General features: G+C 38.1%; 2 protein-coding genes and 1 pseudogene across 2 annotated transcripts; all 3 read left to right on the top strand.

The window, feature by feature from the left end:
• Window positions 1-4,728: 4,728 nt before the first annotated feature.
• Window positions 4,729-7,288, top strand: LOC116187434 (GDSL esterase/lipase At1g09390-like). The gene is made up of 5 exons (XM_031516127.1): window positions 4,729-5,057; window positions 5,830-6,015; window positions 6,117-6,271; window positions 6,446-6,722; window positions 6,902-7,288. Exons 1-5 carry the CDS (start codon window positions 4,778-4,780, stop codon window positions 7,132-7,134), a joined length of 1,131 nt encoding a protein of 376 aa, XP_031371987.1. The 5' UTR covers window positions 4,729-4,777; the 3' UTR covers window positions 7,135-7,288.
• Window positions 7,289-9,107: 1,819 nt separating this feature from the next.
• On the top strand, window positions 9,108-11,567 carry LOC116188860 (GDSL esterase/lipase At1g09390-like). Its single transcript, XM_031518320.1, has 5 exons — window positions 9,108-9,384; window positions 10,248-10,433; window positions 10,536-10,696; window positions 10,873-11,149; window positions 11,335-11,567. The coding sequence occupies exons 1-5, from the start codon at window positions 9,108-9,110 to the stop codon at window positions 11,565-11,567; spliced, it is 1,134 nt and encodes a 377-aa protein (XP_031374180.1).
• Window positions 11,568-18,437: 6,870 nt separating this feature from the next.
• Window positions 18,438-20,134, top strand: LOC116188862 (annotated as a pseudogene).
• The last annotated feature ends 284 nt before the right edge of the window (window positions 20,135-20,418 follow it).

Below are 20,418 nucleotides of genomic sequence, written 5' to 3' on the forward strand. Positions count from 1 at the left end.
GACGACGTTTTTAAGTTTAGTCGACACAAAAAAAAAATACATTGCATTTTGTTTAGCCCATTCAGATGCTCGTAAAACTTTTTCCCAACGTTTCAAATGTTAGCCTTTGTCATGAATGTTGTTAAAGTCTGTCAACAAATTGTAATTTCGCCACTAAATGTTGTCAAAAGTGTTGTCAAAGTGTAAAAGTGCACGAAGAAACATGTTGCCACCTCATTATATAATTTGTTGTCGTTAGTATTCGTGGCTAATAATTGAATAGGTAACTTGTTATTTCCTTATGAAAGTATTAAGTTATTGAACCCGTGCGTTGTACTAATTTTGTTCAAAAAATTTCATAAATTAGAGAGTTTGAATATGATAAATTTTATATTGCAATGATAAATATTACAATGAAAACTTGGTACATGTCTTCTCTAACAGAGATGATAAAAGACATAAATCAACACCTTGATGCTCTTTCATGTTTAATTACATGAAAGAAGATAATTAATTCACATGAATTTGGAAAGTGTGAAGTTAATTGAAACTCAATTGTCAATGATGAAATTGAATTGTAAGAGACTTATTTCTCCCAAACTTGACCAGATCACACACAAAGTTAAAACACACTAACATGATTGGCTGCATTCCGATCATAGAACACTTATGAATTATTTATGGTATAAATTTCCAAAAATCTGGAAAGAAAAACATCTTCAAGAAGCATGATCACATATTACTTAGCTCAAGAAGTCATCATTGAAGTCTTCACAGCCTTGGATAAGGGCTGGTCAAAATTTGGATTGAGAGCAATGCTTTTTTACTTGTCGAAGTAATCTCCAACCCCCAAAATTAAAGTCTCCTTAGGAAGTTAGGGGGCGTTTGGATTCAGAGTTAAAGTTACTTTGATTTTAATTTTAATTTTGATTGTGGAAAAGAACAAATGAGATGTGATTATAAATTTGACTTGGGAAACGTGTATTTTTTGTTGTGTAGTGTGTTGAGTTAAAGTTAAAGTTAAAATTTTTGAATTGAGAAATGTATTTTTTTTTTGTAGTGTGTTGAGTTAAAGTTAAAGTTAAAGTTAAAATCAACGAACTCTAAATCCAAACGGGAGATCTCTTGTTTTGGATATTTCTTATTTTCTTTCTCATTTTCGAATTGTAATTATTCTTGAATTTGAAGGAAAGATAATCTTCATGCCTACGACTGGGGCCACTTTGGTTTCATGTCAAATTTTGATGCCCTCTGCATGTATCGAGGTTATCTTTGTACTTCGAACTCTTAAAAAACATAATTATAGGTTTATAAAAGCGACCGAAACCTATTGAACCTATTACTTCTAAGTATCACAAATCCAAACAAAAATTAGTTAATGTTCTATTAATAAACTTAAACTTCAACAAAAACCTCAAGAAAAATAAGTTGATATTAAATTTATGAGGTGTAATAGTGTACTATAATGGTCTTGGGCGATATGTTGACACCTTACGCAATCTATTGCTATTGTTATTCGTGCATCATAGAAGATGTGGCTACATGTTGTCTCCTTTGAAGACAACACATTGTCACTTGAGATCGACAAGGGCCGACGTTTAAAGCGTCGACCTAAGGCTATTTGGGCCGACGTTTTATGAAACATCGACTATAACTATTCAAGTCGATATTTAATAAACGTATTGTATTTAAAAAAAAAATCAAAGGTTAAGCGAAGAAAGTTCCCTCCCAACTCTTGAAATTTGATCGCCTCATTCCCTCTCTTTCTCTTCGTCCCTCCCTCCATCCCCCCCCCCCCAAATCTGACCTCCCTCCTTTTCTCTCTACCCTTTTTTTTCAGAAGTTACATCTTTTTCTTCTTTTTTCTCATCATTTTCCGCATGCCACCATCACCTCCAGGAAGAGCCAAACATCATCCTCGAGGTCGTGCCCCTTCCTTCAATCTTCTCCTCAACATCATAGCCCAACTAGACCTTTACCTCCCAAAAGTTATTGCTTGTGGTGGTGGCTCTTCCTCAACCTCTTAAAACTACCATTGCTGCTAGTGGTGCCTCTTCGACTTCCTTGACCTCCCGAAGTTGTTGTTGTTTCTAGTGCCTTTTCTTTCACCTCCCAAAGTTATTGCTGGTAGACGTCCCTCCTCGATCTCCTAAAGTTACTACAGTTCTTCCTGCCTTCTTGAAGCCGCTGGCGGCGGCGGCGGCGGCTCTTTCTTGATCTCCTGAAGATGCTCTGTTGCTGCTACTAGTGGACGCCCCTTCTCGATCTCCCAAAGTTGTCTGCTAGTTGCCCTTCCTTGATCTCTCGAAATTAATTAGTTATTCCTTGATTTTTCGAAATTACTTAGTTATTTCTTGCTCAAATTGTACCTCTATATACATGTTATATATGATCGGGAAATTATTTTTGGAATGAATCATGAATTTTCTTATCTTGATATTATATTACTAGTGTTTGATCCAGATTTCTAATGTTTGACAACAAATTTATAGATAATTTGTTGTCTATTTTTTAAATTAAATTAACTTAAGTCAACGCTTTAAGTGTTTTCTCAACCCTTTTTTTTTAAAGACTTAGGCCGACGTTTTTTACATTGGCCTAGGCATGGTTTGTGCCAACGCAGCAAAGGTTGGCCTAGGCACAACTTTAGTCGGTGCAAAAAAACGTAGGCATAGGCATGGATTGGGCCGACGTGGTAAGTGTCGACCTATGCTTGGTTTTTGCTGATGTTTGAAACATCGGCCTTAATTTGGTTTTTAGCCAACGTTTCAGAAACGTCGGCCTAGGGGGTGTTTTCCCGACATTTTTTGAAAAACATCGGGAAGGCTATACTAACTATGTCAATCCCGACGTTTTTGGAAACGCAGGGACAAATATCAGGAGGGGCTAGGCCGACATTTTTTGAGTCGGCAAAAGTCAAAGAAAACGTCGGCCTAGCTGCCTTTTTTTGTACTTTATATATACTTGCCCAACTCATTGCAAAATAAAATACCTTTCTCTACCCGACTTAAGAGCACGGGCAAAAATGTTTGGCAAGAGATCAATGGGGACACTTTTGAAAGTGTTGCCTAATGTCCGGTTTTTGCCGGTGCTCATCAAACTATTAGTATAAACAAGGGTCATTGGGAGTTCTTCTTTGACCCTCTCGGCACTTGCTTGATGCTCTAGAAGGGTCTTTTTGATTGACTTGTTGGTCTCTTATTGATACTTTAAAAAACATTAACACTTCACAAACTTAACAAATTTTTGAAAATCTCAATTTTACGAGGGAGAAAATTGAAATTTAAAACTGGAAAATGCTTACTAGATCTTTAACAAGGGATTGGTTGAGACGTGCCTAGGCCAACCCTTTCTAGCGTCGCCTCAACTTAGCCTAGGTTGACCCTTTAGCGGCACCCCTAGCCAGAAAACCCCCAGCACATGTGCTATTCGTGTCGATGCACATGTCTATGTTATCATCGATGCTTTCAGAATCATCAACCAAGGCCAATTTCAGCTTGTTACATCTTGAAAGGGTAGAGGACTTTGTGTTCACTGCAATTCTTATGACACTGAAATAGCGTCCCGGGACACCTTCAACAATTTTAAAAGCACGTTAAGCGTAGTCACTTACAAGTTCAAATTGACAAACTATCCTATATCTCAAATACAAAAAAGTTAAATGAATAAATAAATAACCAAAAGTAGATAAAAAGGGCGTCTCAGTACATATTCTCGTTTGAGAACTAATAAATTTCAGGTTTTGCTAGACCTGTACTATTTATTTTTTTGGTGAACATACCTAAGCCATTTATTTAGATTTCTATTTTCCTATATTAGATCCATGGTCTCATCTGTAATCGGGAAAAAAAAAATCAAACATTATATTAGTGTAAAAATTTAGATCCACTAATAATTCAAACTTTTGGATATGAGTCCAATCCATTATAAGTCCGGAGAAAATTTTACAATCCAAATATTGAACAAAGAGATGATCCAACAAGTTAGTTACGAACAATTATGTCATATATAAGTTTATAAAAGGAGCAACAATCGTTTCGAGATGTGTAAATTGAACAAAAACAATTATATGAGGGGATTCGTTGGCCATGTATACTTCAGATCAACTTTTTTATCAATTCATGTTAACGTTAGATCAACTTTTTATAATAGGATCTACGTTCCTGGCTAATAGCGACGGTAGAAATTACCATTATCCGATGAGAAGTAGTAGGTAAGGCCTTGGCACAACCTCCAATATATCCCACGTTCTCTTAGCATCAATTGAAGTTCTACACCTCACATTCACTTCACGAGTGCAATAAGAGCAAGTAGTTGAAATTAAGATAATATTTGCCATTTTAAAAAATGAATTTTTGTAGTGGGACGCCGGATTAATTAGTCAGCATCCAATAGAAAAGACAGCAACAGAGTTAGATGCTTGCATTTTTTACTCTTTTTTTTTTGTCTCCATGGTGATATCTGGAAGTTTAATTGGACTCCAACTAATTCAGTCGAGTTGAATTGACCTATTAAGAGCTAAAATTCTCTTAGCGTAGATTTTCTCCATTCACAATACTCGAACTTGAGATCTTACTCGAAGAAAACAAACGTCGAACTGCTTAAACCAATCCAAAAAATTCAAATTAGTACATTTTGCAAATTTTACCCACTGAAACTGCACTTATTGTTCTTCCCGTTGTCCACTTCTGCATCATCTCATTCCTCTCAGCATATCATTGCAATTATATAAACACATTTCGACCTTCACAAATGCCCCCATGATCAGGCAAATTAATAGATTCGATAATTGAGAGTGATGGAGGAGGGAGGAAGAAAAAAGGGATTTGGCATTTCATCCATATATTCTCATATATTACCATCTTATGCGTCGATATTATGCCTGGGCATTCTTGCGGTTGGTGCGCGTGCCCAGTGTGGGAAAAAACCTGTGGTCTTCAACTTTGGGGACTCGAACTCGGACACTGGAGGGTACTCAGCCGGGCATGGGGTGACCTTCGGGCCGCCTTTTGGTCGGGCGTTCTTTCACGAGCAGAATGGTAGATTCTCCGACGGGCGGTTGATGATTGATTTCTTCTGTGAGTCTCTCCTTGTTTTCCTTAACCGATTACTATTGTTAGACATGCAATCTGCTTAACCTAAACTGATTGTTAGACGTGCGATCTGCTTAACTTAAACTGAGCCTAGAATTGGACGCACGTATATATATGGACGGGCTATCTGCATCTCTCCTATAACTTCAATCCAGAGATGACTCAAGAAATGCAATTTCATCACGTGGAAGAATTTGATCTACTAAGACATGACGATATGTCGCCGTTGAGAAAATCTTGCACGAATCCAGTCTGGTAAGGTAGAACCATGATATAGTATTGAGATCGTCAAGCCCCTCCCCCCCCCCCCCCCCCCCCCCCCCCCCCCCCTTCCTCCAATTACTGTGGAGCTCCATGGTTCTAGAACAGGTAGATGTTTTATTTGTACTGAATCTTCATCCACATTTCACTTTTTCATACAGTTGATATGTGCAGGTTATACCTGCAAGGTTAAACCAGCAAAATCGATCAATGTGGCACAGTGCGATTGTAGTGGTTAAAGTAGCTTCGCTTAAACCAAAAGATCGATATTGAATTGATCTTTCTGCTAAGCTAGTTTAACCATATGTGATAAATAAAATAGGATTTTGTACGTCTCAACTGTAGGTTTGTCGAGGAACAGATACGTAGACAAGAAAACCACATCAAAATCTAATTAAGTTAACCACTCAAAACAGAGAAAAGAATATTATGTTCCTGTCAGACATCCTTTAAACGTTCGTGCTTTCTATGTGGATTTGGTTGGTGACATATACAGGTGAAAGCTTGAACGCAAGCTACTTGAGCCCTTACTTGGAGTCACTCGGGTCAAATTTCGCCAACGGCGCCAACTTCGCCATCGGAGGCGCGGCCACTCTTCCGAGATTCAAACCCTTCAGCCTCGACCTCCAGGTCCTTCAGTTCCTCCGGTTCCGCGAACGCTCCCTTCTACTGAGCTCAGAAGGTGTCACATGGGGCATCAACTTGACAATATAAGAACATACAGTTACATTTCACATAATCTATTCTCACGTCATAAAGTCCACCTATAATGTTATTTTTCAGGATATGCGAATCAGGTCCGTGAAGATTTCAAGAATGCCCTGTACATCATCGACATCGGACAGAATGATCTGTCTGCAGCATTCACCTACCTCTCATATGAACAAGTCATCCAGAACATCACGACTTTCGTCACGGAGATCAAATCGGCTGTATGGGTAAGTCCTTATCCGATCAACAATTAATCTTGATACGCTCTCGACTTACACGGCACTTCACAGTGTTTCTTTTCTCCCCGTCTCTATCCGATGTGGTATTCGTGGTCTAAATTCGGTACTCATTTAAATTTGATCTCTTTTATATGATTATATATCTAAATAATTTATTTGCAGGACATTTACAAAAGTGGTGGGAAGAATTTCTGGATCCACAACACTGGGCCTCTGGGCTGTCTGCCACGGGAGCTTGCGACCACTTCAGCCCAAAATCCCACCACTGACTATGATTCGTACGGTTGCCTTGTGCCTCTCAACAATGCTGCTAAGGAGTTCAATGGGCAACTAAGAGCTCTTTGCGAAGAGCTCCAGTCGGAAATGACCGACGCCACCATAGTATATATTGATGTATATTCCGCCAAATATGACCTCATTGCCAACGCTGCCAACTACGGTACGTTCTTGCCTCGTGCATGAGTATTATTTTCATCCTATATGTGCAGTGATTGGAGAAACTTGCGAATATCGGGTCTTTGGCCAGCCAAGTTCCCCGAGAAACTCAATGATGGGCTTGAATCTTTCAACAAGAACCGTCATGTACTCTTAATTAACAGACCAGATGTTTGAATGAAGGTTTCGAGAAGCCATTGATGGTGTGTTGCGGGTATGGTGGCCCACCGTACAACTTCAACCCGGACTTTCTGTGCGGAAATAGCCGCTCCACTGCCTGCGACCCCGGACAACGCTACGTGAGCTGGGACGGCGTTCACTACACCGAAGCGGCAAATTCCATTCTGGCGGCCAACATTCTCTCTTCTAATTTCTCCACACCTCAGATCAATTTGAATTTCTTCTGCAATGTCTAGCAGTCCACTAATTAACAAAATGTCTTTTCTCTAATCATCAAAGCAAATTTCGCTTTGGTTTCTACAATAAGAACTTGCATATTGACGTTCAAAAGAAGCGAAACAATCCATCTTCACTTTTAAACGAATTGAATGATTGAAACGTTATAACTAATTTTCGTTTGTCGTGTTCATTAATTAGAATAAAACTTCGTGAGGATTAAAGCCTCAATTCATTAATGGACTTTGTTACATTAATCGGTCCTACTTTTTGCTTCGCTGCATATATATATGTATCCTTCACAATGCAGATATTGTGGAGGCGGATGAATTCGATGACATGATATATCCTGCACTTCTCGAAGCTCTTGAACTGAGTAACTGCCTTCTTTTGTTCCCTCTCATCGTATTGCTTCCCCAAGAGACTAATTAACTGTTCTCCCGGTTTTACCTAATTTTTGGACAAGTTAGGTGCCGGTTCTTCTGATATTGCACTTATTTGCAAAATCCTAATTTCACCTGCAATTCTCCGTTGCCCTTACCAGAAGTTCGATGAACAATTAGAGCTCGAGCCCTTGCACTTTGATGCACTCTAACATATAAGTTTGAGTCTTCCCCTGCCGCCCGGCTCGACCTTTGTTCCTGATTGCAGATGGCATTCATATATCCAACAACAGGAGGAGGTTTCTTGTTGGGGCATGGAAGAGAAGAAGCCCAATTTTGTGGTTTCTCTTGCCAAGTTTTCTATTCATTTTATATTTAAATCTGCCATGTAGAATATGGAATCACATATGAAATTTTTAAATTTCACCGGGCTTACATGGGTTTAGGCTCAACTTAACTCAAAGTTCAAGCTTTCAAATTGTAAGGTTCAATTCCATATAAATCATTATATTTCCTTTGATAATTTCGATATGAGATTAACTTTTTCCAATTGACTTTTACATCCCAACATCCGCCTTTCTCACATCTCACTCTTTGCCTACATGTGTCACGTGAACCTTAACCATCCGCACTCAACAACTTACCTCAAGCCGATCTCTCCTCTCTTTCAGACACGAGCCTTTAACTACCTTGAGGTGGATTTCCTCTTCCATACTCGAGCGAGGGGGGGTCAACAACTACTACGAGCTAGACTTCCACTTCCAAACTCGAACTTCACTGGCATGGTGTGTGGGCTCCTGCGTATACGCCCCCTCATTATTATTACCACGGGCTCTGATACCATCTTAAATTTTACCAGGCTTGCATGGGCATGGGCTTGGGCTCAACTTCAACTCAACTCAAAAGCTCGAGCTTTTGGGTTGAAGATGAGCACAATCGCTTATATGTCCAATGAAATTTTACATAGTATCAGAGTTTACAGGCCCCATGGAATTTTACAAAAATATCCATGTTAGCACTTAATAAGATTAATAGGTTATAACAGTACAATAGATTTAGAACTGAATTGTAAATCTTATTTTTTTTATTGTAGCGCAGTGACATACTCTTACATCTAGTAACCCTGAGGTTCTACCTTCAATACTCGTGGTGTAACTACCCGTAACCTTTTAATAGGTAGTAAGATTTTTCTTTCATTGTATTAGATCTATTAGCTTACCTTATAACCGGAAATAAAAAAAAAAACTCTGAATATATTTAGAAAAATTATGAAACCATAAGCTCTTTTTTTTTTTAATAAATTTATCCCTCAGGCTTATAACTTATAAGGAGTTTTTGTACAATTACATATGGACAATTGGAAACATAATAAATGGAAAATCAATGCTACTTCAATTACATTCTATACAAGGAAAGAAGGTGACACTTATCCAGCCAAAAGAGAAGAAAAAAAAAAGAAAAAAAAAAGGAAGATGACGGTATCTCTAAGGATTATCCTCATGAGTCTGCATTCCTCTTCTCATATCTTTGCAATTATATATATGAACACTCTGCAGCCTCCATGGATGCCCCCAAGATTAAGCAAATTGATAGATTCGATAATGAGAGCGATGGAGGGTGGAGAAAAAAAGGGATATGGCATTTCTTCCGTATGCTCCCGTATTTCACTGTCACAAGCGTTGGTACTATGCTTGTGCATTCTTCCGGCCAGTGTGCATGCCCAGTGTGAGAAAAAACCCGTCATCTTCATTTTTGGGGACTCAAACTCGGACACTGGAGGGGGCTCGGCAGCAAACGGGATGACCTTCGGGCCGCCTTTTGGTCGAGCGTTCTTTCACGAACTGAATGGTAGACTCTCCGACGGCCGGTTGATGATTGATTTCTTCTGTGAGTCTTTTCTCGACTTCCTTAACCAATGATTAATTATGTTATTAAATAAGTAATCAGCTTATCTTGGATTAATGAACCAGAATTGGACGCAAATATATATGGGATGCGCCAATTGCACTGCAAAGACAACCCCAGTAAAATTGCAATTTCATCATGTTAAGAAATTAATCTAATAAGACATCGTGCTATCTAGAGTAAATCCCACACTAATCCGGTCTAGTAAGGTTGAACTTATCTAAACCATGATATAAAGTCGCTGGATAGTCAAGCTATTCGTACCAAACATTTACCTGAAAAATCGGTTGTGGCACAGTCTCGAATCTATTGCTTGAATAGCTTGGCTTAAACCTTACCTCTAAGCTAGCTAGCTTAAGAACAAGTAATAAACAAGGTAGGACTCTGCACGTCCCAACCGTAGTTTTGTCACGGAATGTACATGTAACGAGGAAACCGTAACAAAATCCGTAGGAGTTTATATCCAAAACATAGAATTTTATATGTTGTCCAAACATCTTTAAACATCGACATTGATGTGGGAAAAATCTTGATGTTGCTCTTTCGAATCTGACCGCCGCTCTTAGACATGCAAAAAAGGGCTCTCAGATTAGTGGCCGAGTGTTTTCTCTGACGCTTGAGTTAGAAGAGCACAGTTAGAAGAGCATTTTGGGAGATTAGTAAAGAGTGTGTCCTCGAGTTACCTTAGAAAGCTTCTTTATGTATACCAAGAATGGGAATGATGATGCACGTAGAGAACATGAAAATCGATTGGGCTCAATGATGGACCTAAAAACTTTCATGAGCCGTTGTTATTATCTTCCCGTCACACTGTCTCTGTATGTTTTTCTTTTTGTGACCGACAGGTGAAAGCTTGAATGCAAGCTACTTGAGCCCTTACTTGGAGTCCCTCGGGTCGAATTTCACCAATGGCGCCAATTTCGCCATCGGAGGTGCAGGTACTCTTCCAAGATTCAAAGCCTTCAGCCTCGATGTTCAGGTCCGTCAGTTCGTCCAGTTCCGCCAACGCTCCCTCCTGCTGAGATCGAAAGGTGTCACATGAGCCCGCATCACCTTGTCAATACGAACATGCAGTTACACGTAACATAATCCGTTCTCATCTTATAAAGTCCACCGATATTCTTATATTCCAGGGTATGCGAGTCAACTTAGTGAAGAAGAGTTCAAGAATGCCCTGTACATCATCGACATCGGGCAGAACGATCTCTCCGCGGCAGTCACTCAGCACCTCTCACACGAACAACTCATTCAGAACATCACGACTTTCATCACGGAGATCAAATTGGCTGTGTTGGTGAGTCCTCATTCGTTCGGCGATTAATCTACATCGGCTTCCAACTTATACAATAATTCATTGCGTCCCTCATTTTTCAGTCTATCCGATGTGCGATTCGAGATCTAAAATTCGATAATAATTTAAATTTAATTCCTTTTACATGATTACTATTTTTGTAAATAATTTCTTTGCAGGGCATTTACAAAAGTGGTGGGAAGAATTTCTGGATCCATAGCACAGGGCCACTGGGCTGCCTGCCACAGAAGCTTGCAACCACCCCACCCCGAAATGCAACCACTGACTATGATCCGCACGGTTGCCTTGTCCCTCTCAACAATGCTGCCAAGGAATTCAATGGGCAACTGAGGGCCCTGTGCAAAGAGCTCCAGACGGAAATGACCAATGCCACCATCGTATATGTCGACGTATATTCCATCAAATACAACCTCATCGCCAACGCTGCCAAATACGGTACGCCCTCGCCTCGTGTATAAGTATTTTTTCCGCCCTATATGTGTAGTAATTGGAGAAACTATAAAATATCGGTTCTTGGGCCGGCCTAGTACCCCCGACAACCTCGATGTTGGGCGGACTTGAATCTTTTAATAAGAACCGTCATGTAAACTAATTAACTGACCAGATGTTTGACGATGAAGGTTTCGAGAAGCCATTGATGGCGTGTTGCGGATACGGTGGTCCACCATACAGATACAACCCGAACTTCCTGTGCGGAGGCGGCCGCGCCACCGCCTGCGACCCAGGACAGCGCTACTTGAGCTGGGACGGTGTTCACTACACGGAAGCGGCAAATTCCATCTTCGCGGCTAACATTCTCTCTACTAATTTCTCCACTCCTCCGCTCAATTTGAATTTCTTCTGCAATGCCTAGCAGTCCACTGAATACAAATTGTCTTCGCACGATCATCAAAGCAAATTTTGCTTGGATATTTATGTACCGACAAGAACTCACATATCAACATTCAAAAGAAGTAAAACAATATCCATCCCCCCCCCCTTTTAGACGATTCGAGTTCATCGTTATGATCATTAGTTAGAATGTTGTTGTGGATGGGCCTGATAGTATTGTTTCGGAGCCAAAATGAAAGCATATCAGCGATGAGCACATAATGTTTGTGCAACGTTTTTTTAACAGCGATGATCACATAACGTGTTCTTCAAAATGGAGCACATGGGAATTGCAATACATAGTACATATATGAATATATTATGTACATACGTTGCGTGTGGTAATTGAACCAAATTAAACCGACCAATGTATCGACATAAGTTAGTGTATCAAGCCTCGATGTGAAGGAGGAAGAGTAAGTTCGCCTTATAGTCCATTATCCTCCATGCCTGGAAGTCTGGAAGTGGAACATTATAGCTGCCGCTTGTATAAATGGTCCTCGTGATCATCCACAGTCACCATGAAAGAAGGAGCGAGTGTAAGGATAAGTACACGTTCCCAGTCCTCACTTGATTAGCGCAGAAGTCATGCATGCCGAGCTCCAACTTCCTACAATAACAGCTAGCAGAAGGATATATAGCACGACAAAATTGATCCTGCACGTGCCGTTTCTCTTTTTTTTTTTTTAAATAACTCATTTGAATTTCATAAATAGAGGTGATCTTACATGGTGAATATCACAAGAGGTTTATAAAAGGATAAAAAACAACCCCTACAACCAGAAACAAAGAAAAGCATGAGTAGACACATACATAAAATATACAAGACAACCCCTACAACCAGACAATAAAATCCAAAGGCCTTTGAACACCCGATTTGACTAAACAGTCCACAAAAACTATTGGACTATCTAAAAGAGTGTTGAGATTCGGAATTCTGAGTCGTCGCTGGTCTTCGTGGTTTTTGGTGAAGAGAAATGGAAACTTAGGAATAACACAGTAGTTGATACAAGTTTATACATGTCTATCTATTATCTATATATATATATATATATATATGAACAAAGTACGAGCCTTTCACCGCCAAATCATTAAAAATAAGAAATGGAGCTCTCTCGTTTTGCCACGTCATCACTTATGTATTAAAGAAATTTTTTATCATTAATTATGCAATATAATATATATATATATATATTATTTACATATAGCCCAACATAATATATACTACATATATTAGCTGTTATTCAAAAAATTATATAATTATTAAGGAAATATCTCATATAGGTTATTCCATTTGAATATATACATAATACTTTCTTCTTTAATATTTATATTAAGGAAAGTGTGTGTGTATATATACACACAACATATATAGATGTTTGACATATATATACATAATATAGTGAAATATTTCAATGAATAGGATAGAAATTTTCATATTTAATTATCAAGAAAATAATTTGCATGTATATCTTATCTCGAAAATATTAAATTATAAGAAGATTTTGAAATATGAATGATATAATAATATTAGCTAATTTGAAACTAAGAATGAAATATTTTATATATGGTGTTTCCTATCACACTTTCTTAACTCATAGTATAAAATCCTATAAATTGTTTGATATATGACTACAAATTCCACATTTTGTTTCCTTTGCCTCTGAGCTCTCTTTAGGTTCTTCTCTCCCTTCAAACTCTATTATTATTATTTTTACCATGCAAGCTTATGTTTACCTTTGCATGCAATTTGCCATTTATTTTTTATGAGTAATAGCACATTTTGACATACAAATATAGTTAGATAGTTTAAATCTTTTTTATCTAAATTCATATGTAATTACATTTTCATTGTTTGAGGAATAATTCGATGTTAAAAGAGTAAATATTGGAGATAAACTAATTATAAAACATATCAATTAATATTTTTTCATTATAACTCTTTTGTAGATCATACTTTTCTTAGATAATTAATCTATATCATGTTATTTTATATTCAAATACAAGGAGAATCTACTCGATATTAATTATTAATATTGTTATCTTTGTTTAGGATTATATTCTTATACTAATTCAAAAAGACAATTTTTTATGTGTACTAAAATATTATTAAAATTATTTTTTATTAATCTCGCGCATCGCGGGTCATCATCTAGTTATTATTAACAATATCTCCATTCAGCAAATCCTTATTCAACCCTTAAAAGGGAGCTGACGAACACAAGTAGAAGCATATATATCTATTATTTTATCTAATAATAACAACAGCAGCAGCAATAATAATAATAGTATATTATATTATTATATGAGTAAAAGGTAACATAATACCCAAGTCAAAATTCGTATGATACAAAATTTTCTCCGTCAATTTCGCAATAAAAATGAGGCCACTAATTAATAAGTAACGTAAGGGCAATCTATTCTAATAGCGAAAAAAAAAAGTGATTTTAAATTTAAGATTGTGAGAAAGCAAATTTTTTAAGGGATAATATTGGTTACAAAAAAAAATGTCACAATTCACATGTTATTATTACAGAAAAATTTAAGGGATAAGATAATGAACATATTTTCAAGTTAATTATTACAGAAAAGAGTGGAAATATAAAAGATGATATAAATAAAAGGTAATTTCATAATTAATAAAGAAAATTTGATTTGAATATAGAAAATATTAGACAAGTATATAAGAATAAAACTTTTCATATTCTTTTTCTTTTAATTACAGTCTTAGTGTTAACCTCAAATACACTTAATTTTATATATAAACACATAGATTTTTACTTCACTTTTATATTAAAAATAATTTTTTGTTAAAATTTAAAATATATTTGTGTAGATACTCAGCCACATTTCTATAAACTCAAAAGTTATAATTAACTGTCGAAATGTATCAATTATATTGAATTATTCATTAGCAATATATCACATAAGTCAAAGTTCTTAGTTTATAAAATTGTCTCCTCAATTTCATAGTAAAAAACAAACTGCTGGTTAATAAGTAACAATAACAAAAATCTCTTCTAATATTGAAAATAAAACAAAAATCAATTTCAAATTTAGAGTATTTGTTCCCAAAAAAAAAAATGACAATTCTCTCTTTGCAGCTACTTCCTTTGAATCGAGGCTGTCGGTCTCAGCGCATATCAGCCGCTCCGTCTCTCCCTCGCCCAACCACCTGTGTTGCGTCACCGATCAGCAACAACAGAAGATCATGGCGACAGACTCCAAGTTGCTTCGACTAAACTTCGGACTGCAGCGACGATACAGCAGTACAAACGCCGTCAGGAGGCAACTGGGGGGGGGGGAACGGCGACGAACGGTGCTTGAAGTGAGAAAGACGGGACACAAACAGAAAGAGAGGGAGAGAGTCTGACAAAGTCCACCCCTCAACGCCTCCCTCCCTGTTTGCGCGTCTGTCTCCCACCAACCTCGCTGGCTGGTACTGCTCTTGCGCTAGCCACCATCCACAGTTGTGCGACACCATCCCCTCTCGCCGCCAACTAACTGACGCTTTCCGGCCAAACTCCCCTTGACAAATGAGACCAAGTTTCTCCTACAGGTCCGTACTTAGCGTTCAACAACCGCTCTTCTCCCCTTTGTCGAATAATTCACCCCGACCTGTCCTCGCATCCGTCGCAACCGCTTGAAAGCAATCGCACGCAGGATAAAACAATTGCGCCGCTGCATTTTCCGCCATTGCCATTGCTCTTATTTGGACAATTCCTATCTGTAAATAACAGTTCTTATCCTCTCCATGTGAACACATTCACCATCAGCGGTCCATGGCCTTCAAGTGACATCACTGTTTCCAATTTGTGCTGCCATTTACATTTTAATTTTCATTTTATTTGTTAATTACTATATCAGCACCTTATCTGTGATTTTCTGTTGATAAATGATTCTTTTCTTTGGCCTTTTGGTTGTACCTCTGTGATGCTATTCTTTACAGGCTCTAATACTTGCATTTGCGAAAGGTTTTCAACTGGATCCCTGGCTTCTCTGCCCCTCAAATGTTCCATGTAATGTTTCTCTTTCTGTTATGCTTAAATAAATTTTGAAAACAGTGGTTGCCGGTTGGTCTCGTGAAGGGGGGAAAAAAGGAAAAAGAAAAATGTAAATTACTCTCTTGTATTAATTGTCATAGACTTCGACATGGAATTTATTATCTTGAGTCTTGTTTGTAAATCATTTTATGGTCCAAATATAATTAGTATTTAAGTTGATTGTATATGCTCATTTATCAAATTTTGTAAGATACTTCGCATTATAATGAATGGCGGGAAAATAGAACTCTTCTCTTGATTTAAGCTTTTGGATGGCTCCGAGATGCCATAGAACAGAAAAAAAAAATGCATGGTTCCTTTCTGAGGTAGACCATGGAGAAGAATGACAACGGGATAAGATAAAACATTAACTATTTTGCTCAAGGATTTTGGATTGGAGACTGAAGCAACAAAAGATGGTTCCTTTTCTTTTTGCTTCCCGGCCTACCTTTTGAACTTCACTTCTTTTCATTCTACACACTTTCGTCAGGTACACCAAAATTGCCACTGTTTTTCCCTGTTTCCTTATCCAATCTATCTTTTATTGTTTGCTATGTATTTTAATCGTGTAGGGAACTAGCTAGATGCATTCTGCAATCTTTTTCACTCGTTGAACGAGGGTATGCTTGTCTGGAGATACAGTTGGTGGTACAATTGCTTTGTTGTCTGATACATTATGACTCTAAAGGTGTCTTAAAGTTAATTTTGTTTCAATTTATTATCATGTTATATATATCCGCACTCTTGGCTTTTACTTTATTTATCTCTTAAGGTTTAGAGGAAACTAGATTTCCCTCTATAATTTGGTGATTTTACTCGATATTTAACATGTTTGATCGCACTCATTTTAAGTTTGTCTCATACTCAGCTTTAGTTATCGAGACATAGATAAATTCTACAAAATTTTCTACGTGATTGTTGGAAGAAATTGCAGAGTATCCATGGAGATAACTTTTAGCTTATGAATATCTATGCTTTTATTATTCTTAAGACTAAGATATATTTTTTTCCTCTTGAGAAATACGTGTATTTGCTGTGTTCTAAAGAGATCAATACTATTTTAATTCCTTCTCTCTCGATGCGATCGATGAAGTTGCCGCATCTTGACAATTCAAACATGTGGAATGAGATTCCGCATGCATCTTTAGAGATTGAATTCCTCTTAGGGAATTGGACACCTCATCGGTTGAGAGGCATTTTATATCTGATGAAGATTCCAAATTATTTTTGCTCCAGAGCAATGGTGTTGCTTTTGCTTATAGGACTTTATTTAGCTTCTTGCCTCTTCCCTGAAGTTTTTTTTTTTTTATTACACTAATTTGTCCTCTATCTGGGGCATCCATCCATCCATCCATCCATCTAAAATTTCTACATTGGTTTCCCACCCAGTATACTTAATTATTTTTCTATGCACATTCACTAATTAAGGCACATTCTCAAGACCATCCTGCTTTCTCATACAACAGTTACTGAACCACTTCCTCTTATTAGGCCAACATCCGGTCCATTTAACTCCAACCATTCGACCCATGAGTTGATGTCCTTCCAATTATAAGTCATAACAGGTGCAAATTGGACATATTTATGAGAAAGCTTCTCCAAAAAATAGAAACTCGTCCCTCAGTCATCACTGCCTTTGTTTGCCTTCTCATTTTCTCCTTTCTCCACTTTGCCTCATAGAATTGACATATCCAAATCCACAAGCCATGGTTTACTGCACTTTTTCATGGCTCTATGAGATGACACACTCACATGCTGGTTCAGTATCTCCCATCGAGATTTAAAAAGAAAAATGGTGCTTTTCACATTTAAGTGATCTGTTGAACGTTATTTGTTCACTGCTCATAAGGTTTGTATGCAACAAGCTACTCGAGTTTTGATTAGTTAGATTGGTTGCAGTAAATAGATGTACTAGAAAAATGTAATAACTCTGAAATATCACAAACTGATTTTTATTTAACTTATAACTTTACTATTAAAATTAAAAAAAAATTTTAACTTCACACTCAATAACAGCGCTTAATATACATAGTGGAATAAGAACGACCTTCGTCGGAAAATTCAATTTGTCTGATGCCCTTTCCCATCTTGAAGAAAATGAACCTAAACAACCACATCCAGTAGTCTGAGAGTTTGAATTAAATTCAATAAGCAGGAAGCAAAGACCGAGAGAAATAAAACAAGCAGAAGAAGGGACAATCATAAATGAGAGGCTAGCAGGGGATGGTTACCTGGGTGAGAACATCTTTGGGGCATGGGTGGGAGGAAAGAAAACTGTCATATGCAATTCGTAAAACACTTTGTAGGCCTAAATTGGGACTGAATTGTGAAAGAGTGGACAAAGAGCATCTGAACAGAGGAAGAGCAAGCAAACTTGGGGCCATTCTATGAGAAATAGTTTAAGCAAAACTTGAGTAACCATTTAACAGAGAATATTTACGTATGGTTATCGAGTAACAATTTATCTATTGTTTTTCATAGATTTTGCCTTTTTTTTTTTAGAGTATCATAAGTTTCTCTCTATATATCGATATATATGGCAAATCAATTCTACACCAATTACATTCTGTATAAGGAAGGTGATAGTTGGTATTTCTAAGGGTTGTCCTCAGTAGTTCAATTACATTCTTTGTAGAAGGAAGGTGATGGTTGGTATTTCCAAGGACTGTCCTCGCATTATTCTACTTATATATCATTCCTCTTCATATATCTTTGCAGTTATATATATATATATATATATATAAACACATTTAGGCCTCCATGGATGCCCGCAAGATAAAGCAAATTGGATAGATTCGATAATGAGAGTGATGGAGGAGAGGGGAGATAAAAAGGGATATGGCATTTCATCCAAATGTTTCCGTATTTCACTATCGTACGCATTGATACTGTGCTTGTGCATTCTCACGGCCAGTGCACGTGCCCAGTGCAAGAAAAAGCCTGTCATCTTCAATTTCGGGGACTCAAACTCGGACACTGGAGGGTCCGTGATACAAAGTCGCAGGATCGTCAAGTCATTTGTACGAAACATTTACCCACATATCGCTAGTTTAACAATGCGTTGCTCGTCTCAACTGGAGTTTTCTCGCCGATCATACATTTACATGAGTAAACCATGCATAAACAAAATCCATGTGCTGATCAAACATCTTTAAACATCCACAGTCTGTTGCAAAATTTGTTTCTGACAAGGAGGTGAAAGCTTGAACGTTAGCTACTTGAGCCCTTACTTGGAGTCCCTTGGGTTGAATTTCACCAACGGCGCCAACTTTGCCATCGGAGGCGCAGCTACTCTTCCGAGATTCAAAGCCTTCAGCCTTGACGTTCAGGGCCATCAGTTCCTCCGATTCCGCAAGCGCTCCATTCTACTGAGCTCCAAAGGCGTCGCATGAGCCCGCATCAACTATGGCAATACGAACATACAGTTACACGTAACAGAATCTATTCTCATCTAATAAAGTTCACAAATAATGTCATACTTTTCAGGGTATGCGAATCAACCGAGGGAAGAAGAGTTCATGAATGCCCTATACATCATAGATATCGAGCAGAATGATCTTTCTGGGTCATTCACCTACCTCTCGTATGAACAAGTCATTCAGAACATCGCAACTTTCATCACGGAAATCAAATTGGCTGTCTGGGTGAGCCCTCATTCAACCGACGATTAATCTACATAGGTTTCCGACTTATACTACAATTCACCGCATCTCTTTTTTTTTCTTTTTTCGGTCTATCCGTATGTGCGACTCAAGGTCTAATTAAAATTCGATTTAAATTTAATTCTTTTATATGGTTATATTTGTATAAATAATTTATTTGCAAGTGGTGGGAAGAATTTCTGGATCCACAACACTGGGCCTCTGGGCTGTCTGCCACGGGAGCTTGCGACCACTTCAGCCCAAAATGCAACCACTGACTATGATCCGTACGGTCGCCTAGTCCCTCTCAACGATGCCGCCCAGGAGTTCAATCGGCAATTGAGGGCCCTATGCGAAGAGCTCCGGTCAGAAATGACCAACGCTAACATCTTATATGTCCACATATTTTCCGTCAAATACGACCTCATCGCCAATGCTGCCAAATACAGTACCACCTTGCCTCGTGCTTTAGTATAAGGTTCACCCTATTTGTGTAGTAGTTGGAGAAATGCTCGAATATCAGGTCTTGGGCCAGCCTGGTGGCCCAACTACTTCGATGTTGAGCTTGAATTTTTCGATAAGAACCGTTATGTACATTAATTAACAGACCAGCTGGTGTTTGAAAATGAAGGTTTTGAGAAGCCGACGATGGCGTGTTGCGGGTATGGTGGGCCGCCATACACGTCAAACAGAACTTTTTCTGTGGAAAAAGCAGTACCACCACTGCCTGCGACCCACGAAAGCGCTACGTGAGCTGGGACGGCGTTCACTACACGGAAGCGGCAAATTCCATCATCACAGCCATCATCCTCTCTTCTAACTTCTCGACTCCTCGAATCAATTTGAATTTCTTCTGCAATGTCTAGCAGTCCTGCACAGATTAATAAATTGTTTCCCTGTGATCATCCACAGCAAAATTTGCTTGGATTTCTATCTACAACGAAAACTCGCGTATCGACATTCAAAAGAAGTAAAACAATATCCATCTCCCCTTTTAAATGAATCGAATGATTTGGACGTGATAACTGATGTTCGCTCTTCTTACGTCATTATCATCAGTTAAAATATTGTAGTGGATGCATGCGCCCCACAAAGTGCTTCTGTTTCGGGGCCGAAATGAAAGCGCATTGGCAATTAGGACATAATGTTC

Source organism: Punica granatum, chromosome 8, assembly GCF_007655135.1.
Source record: "Punica granatum isolate Tunisia-2019 chromosome 8, ASM765513v2, whole genome shotgun sequence".
In the NCBI taxonomy this organism is placed as follows: domain Eukaryota; kingdom Viridiplantae; phylum Streptophyta; class Magnoliopsida; order Myrtales; family Lythraceae; genus Punica; species Punica granatum.

Coding starts and splice junctions, on each gene's coding strand:
- LOC116187434 (XM_031516127.1), top strand. CDS start 4,778: ATGGAGGAGGGAGGAAGAAAAAAGGGATTTGGCATTTCATCCATATAT. Junction 6,016..6,116: donor CCTTCTACTGAGCTCAGAAG/GTGTCACATGGG, acceptor GTTATTTTTCAG/GATATGCGAATCAGGTCCGT. Junction 6,272..6,445: donor AGATCAAATCGGCTGTATGG/GTAAGTCCTTAT, acceptor ATTTATTTGCAG/GACATTTACAAAAGTGGTGG.
- LOC116188860 (XM_031518320.1), top strand. CDS start 9,108: ATGGAGGGTGGAGAAAAAAAGGGATATGGCATTTCTTCCGTATGCTCC. Junction 10,434..10,535: donor CCTCCTGCTGAGATCGAAAG/GTGTCACATGAG, acceptor CTTATATTCCAG/GGTATGCGAGTCAACTTAGT. Junction 11,150..11,334: donor CGCCAACGCTGCCAAATACG/GTACGCCCTCGC, acceptor TTGACGATGAAG/GTTTCGAGAAGCCATTGATG.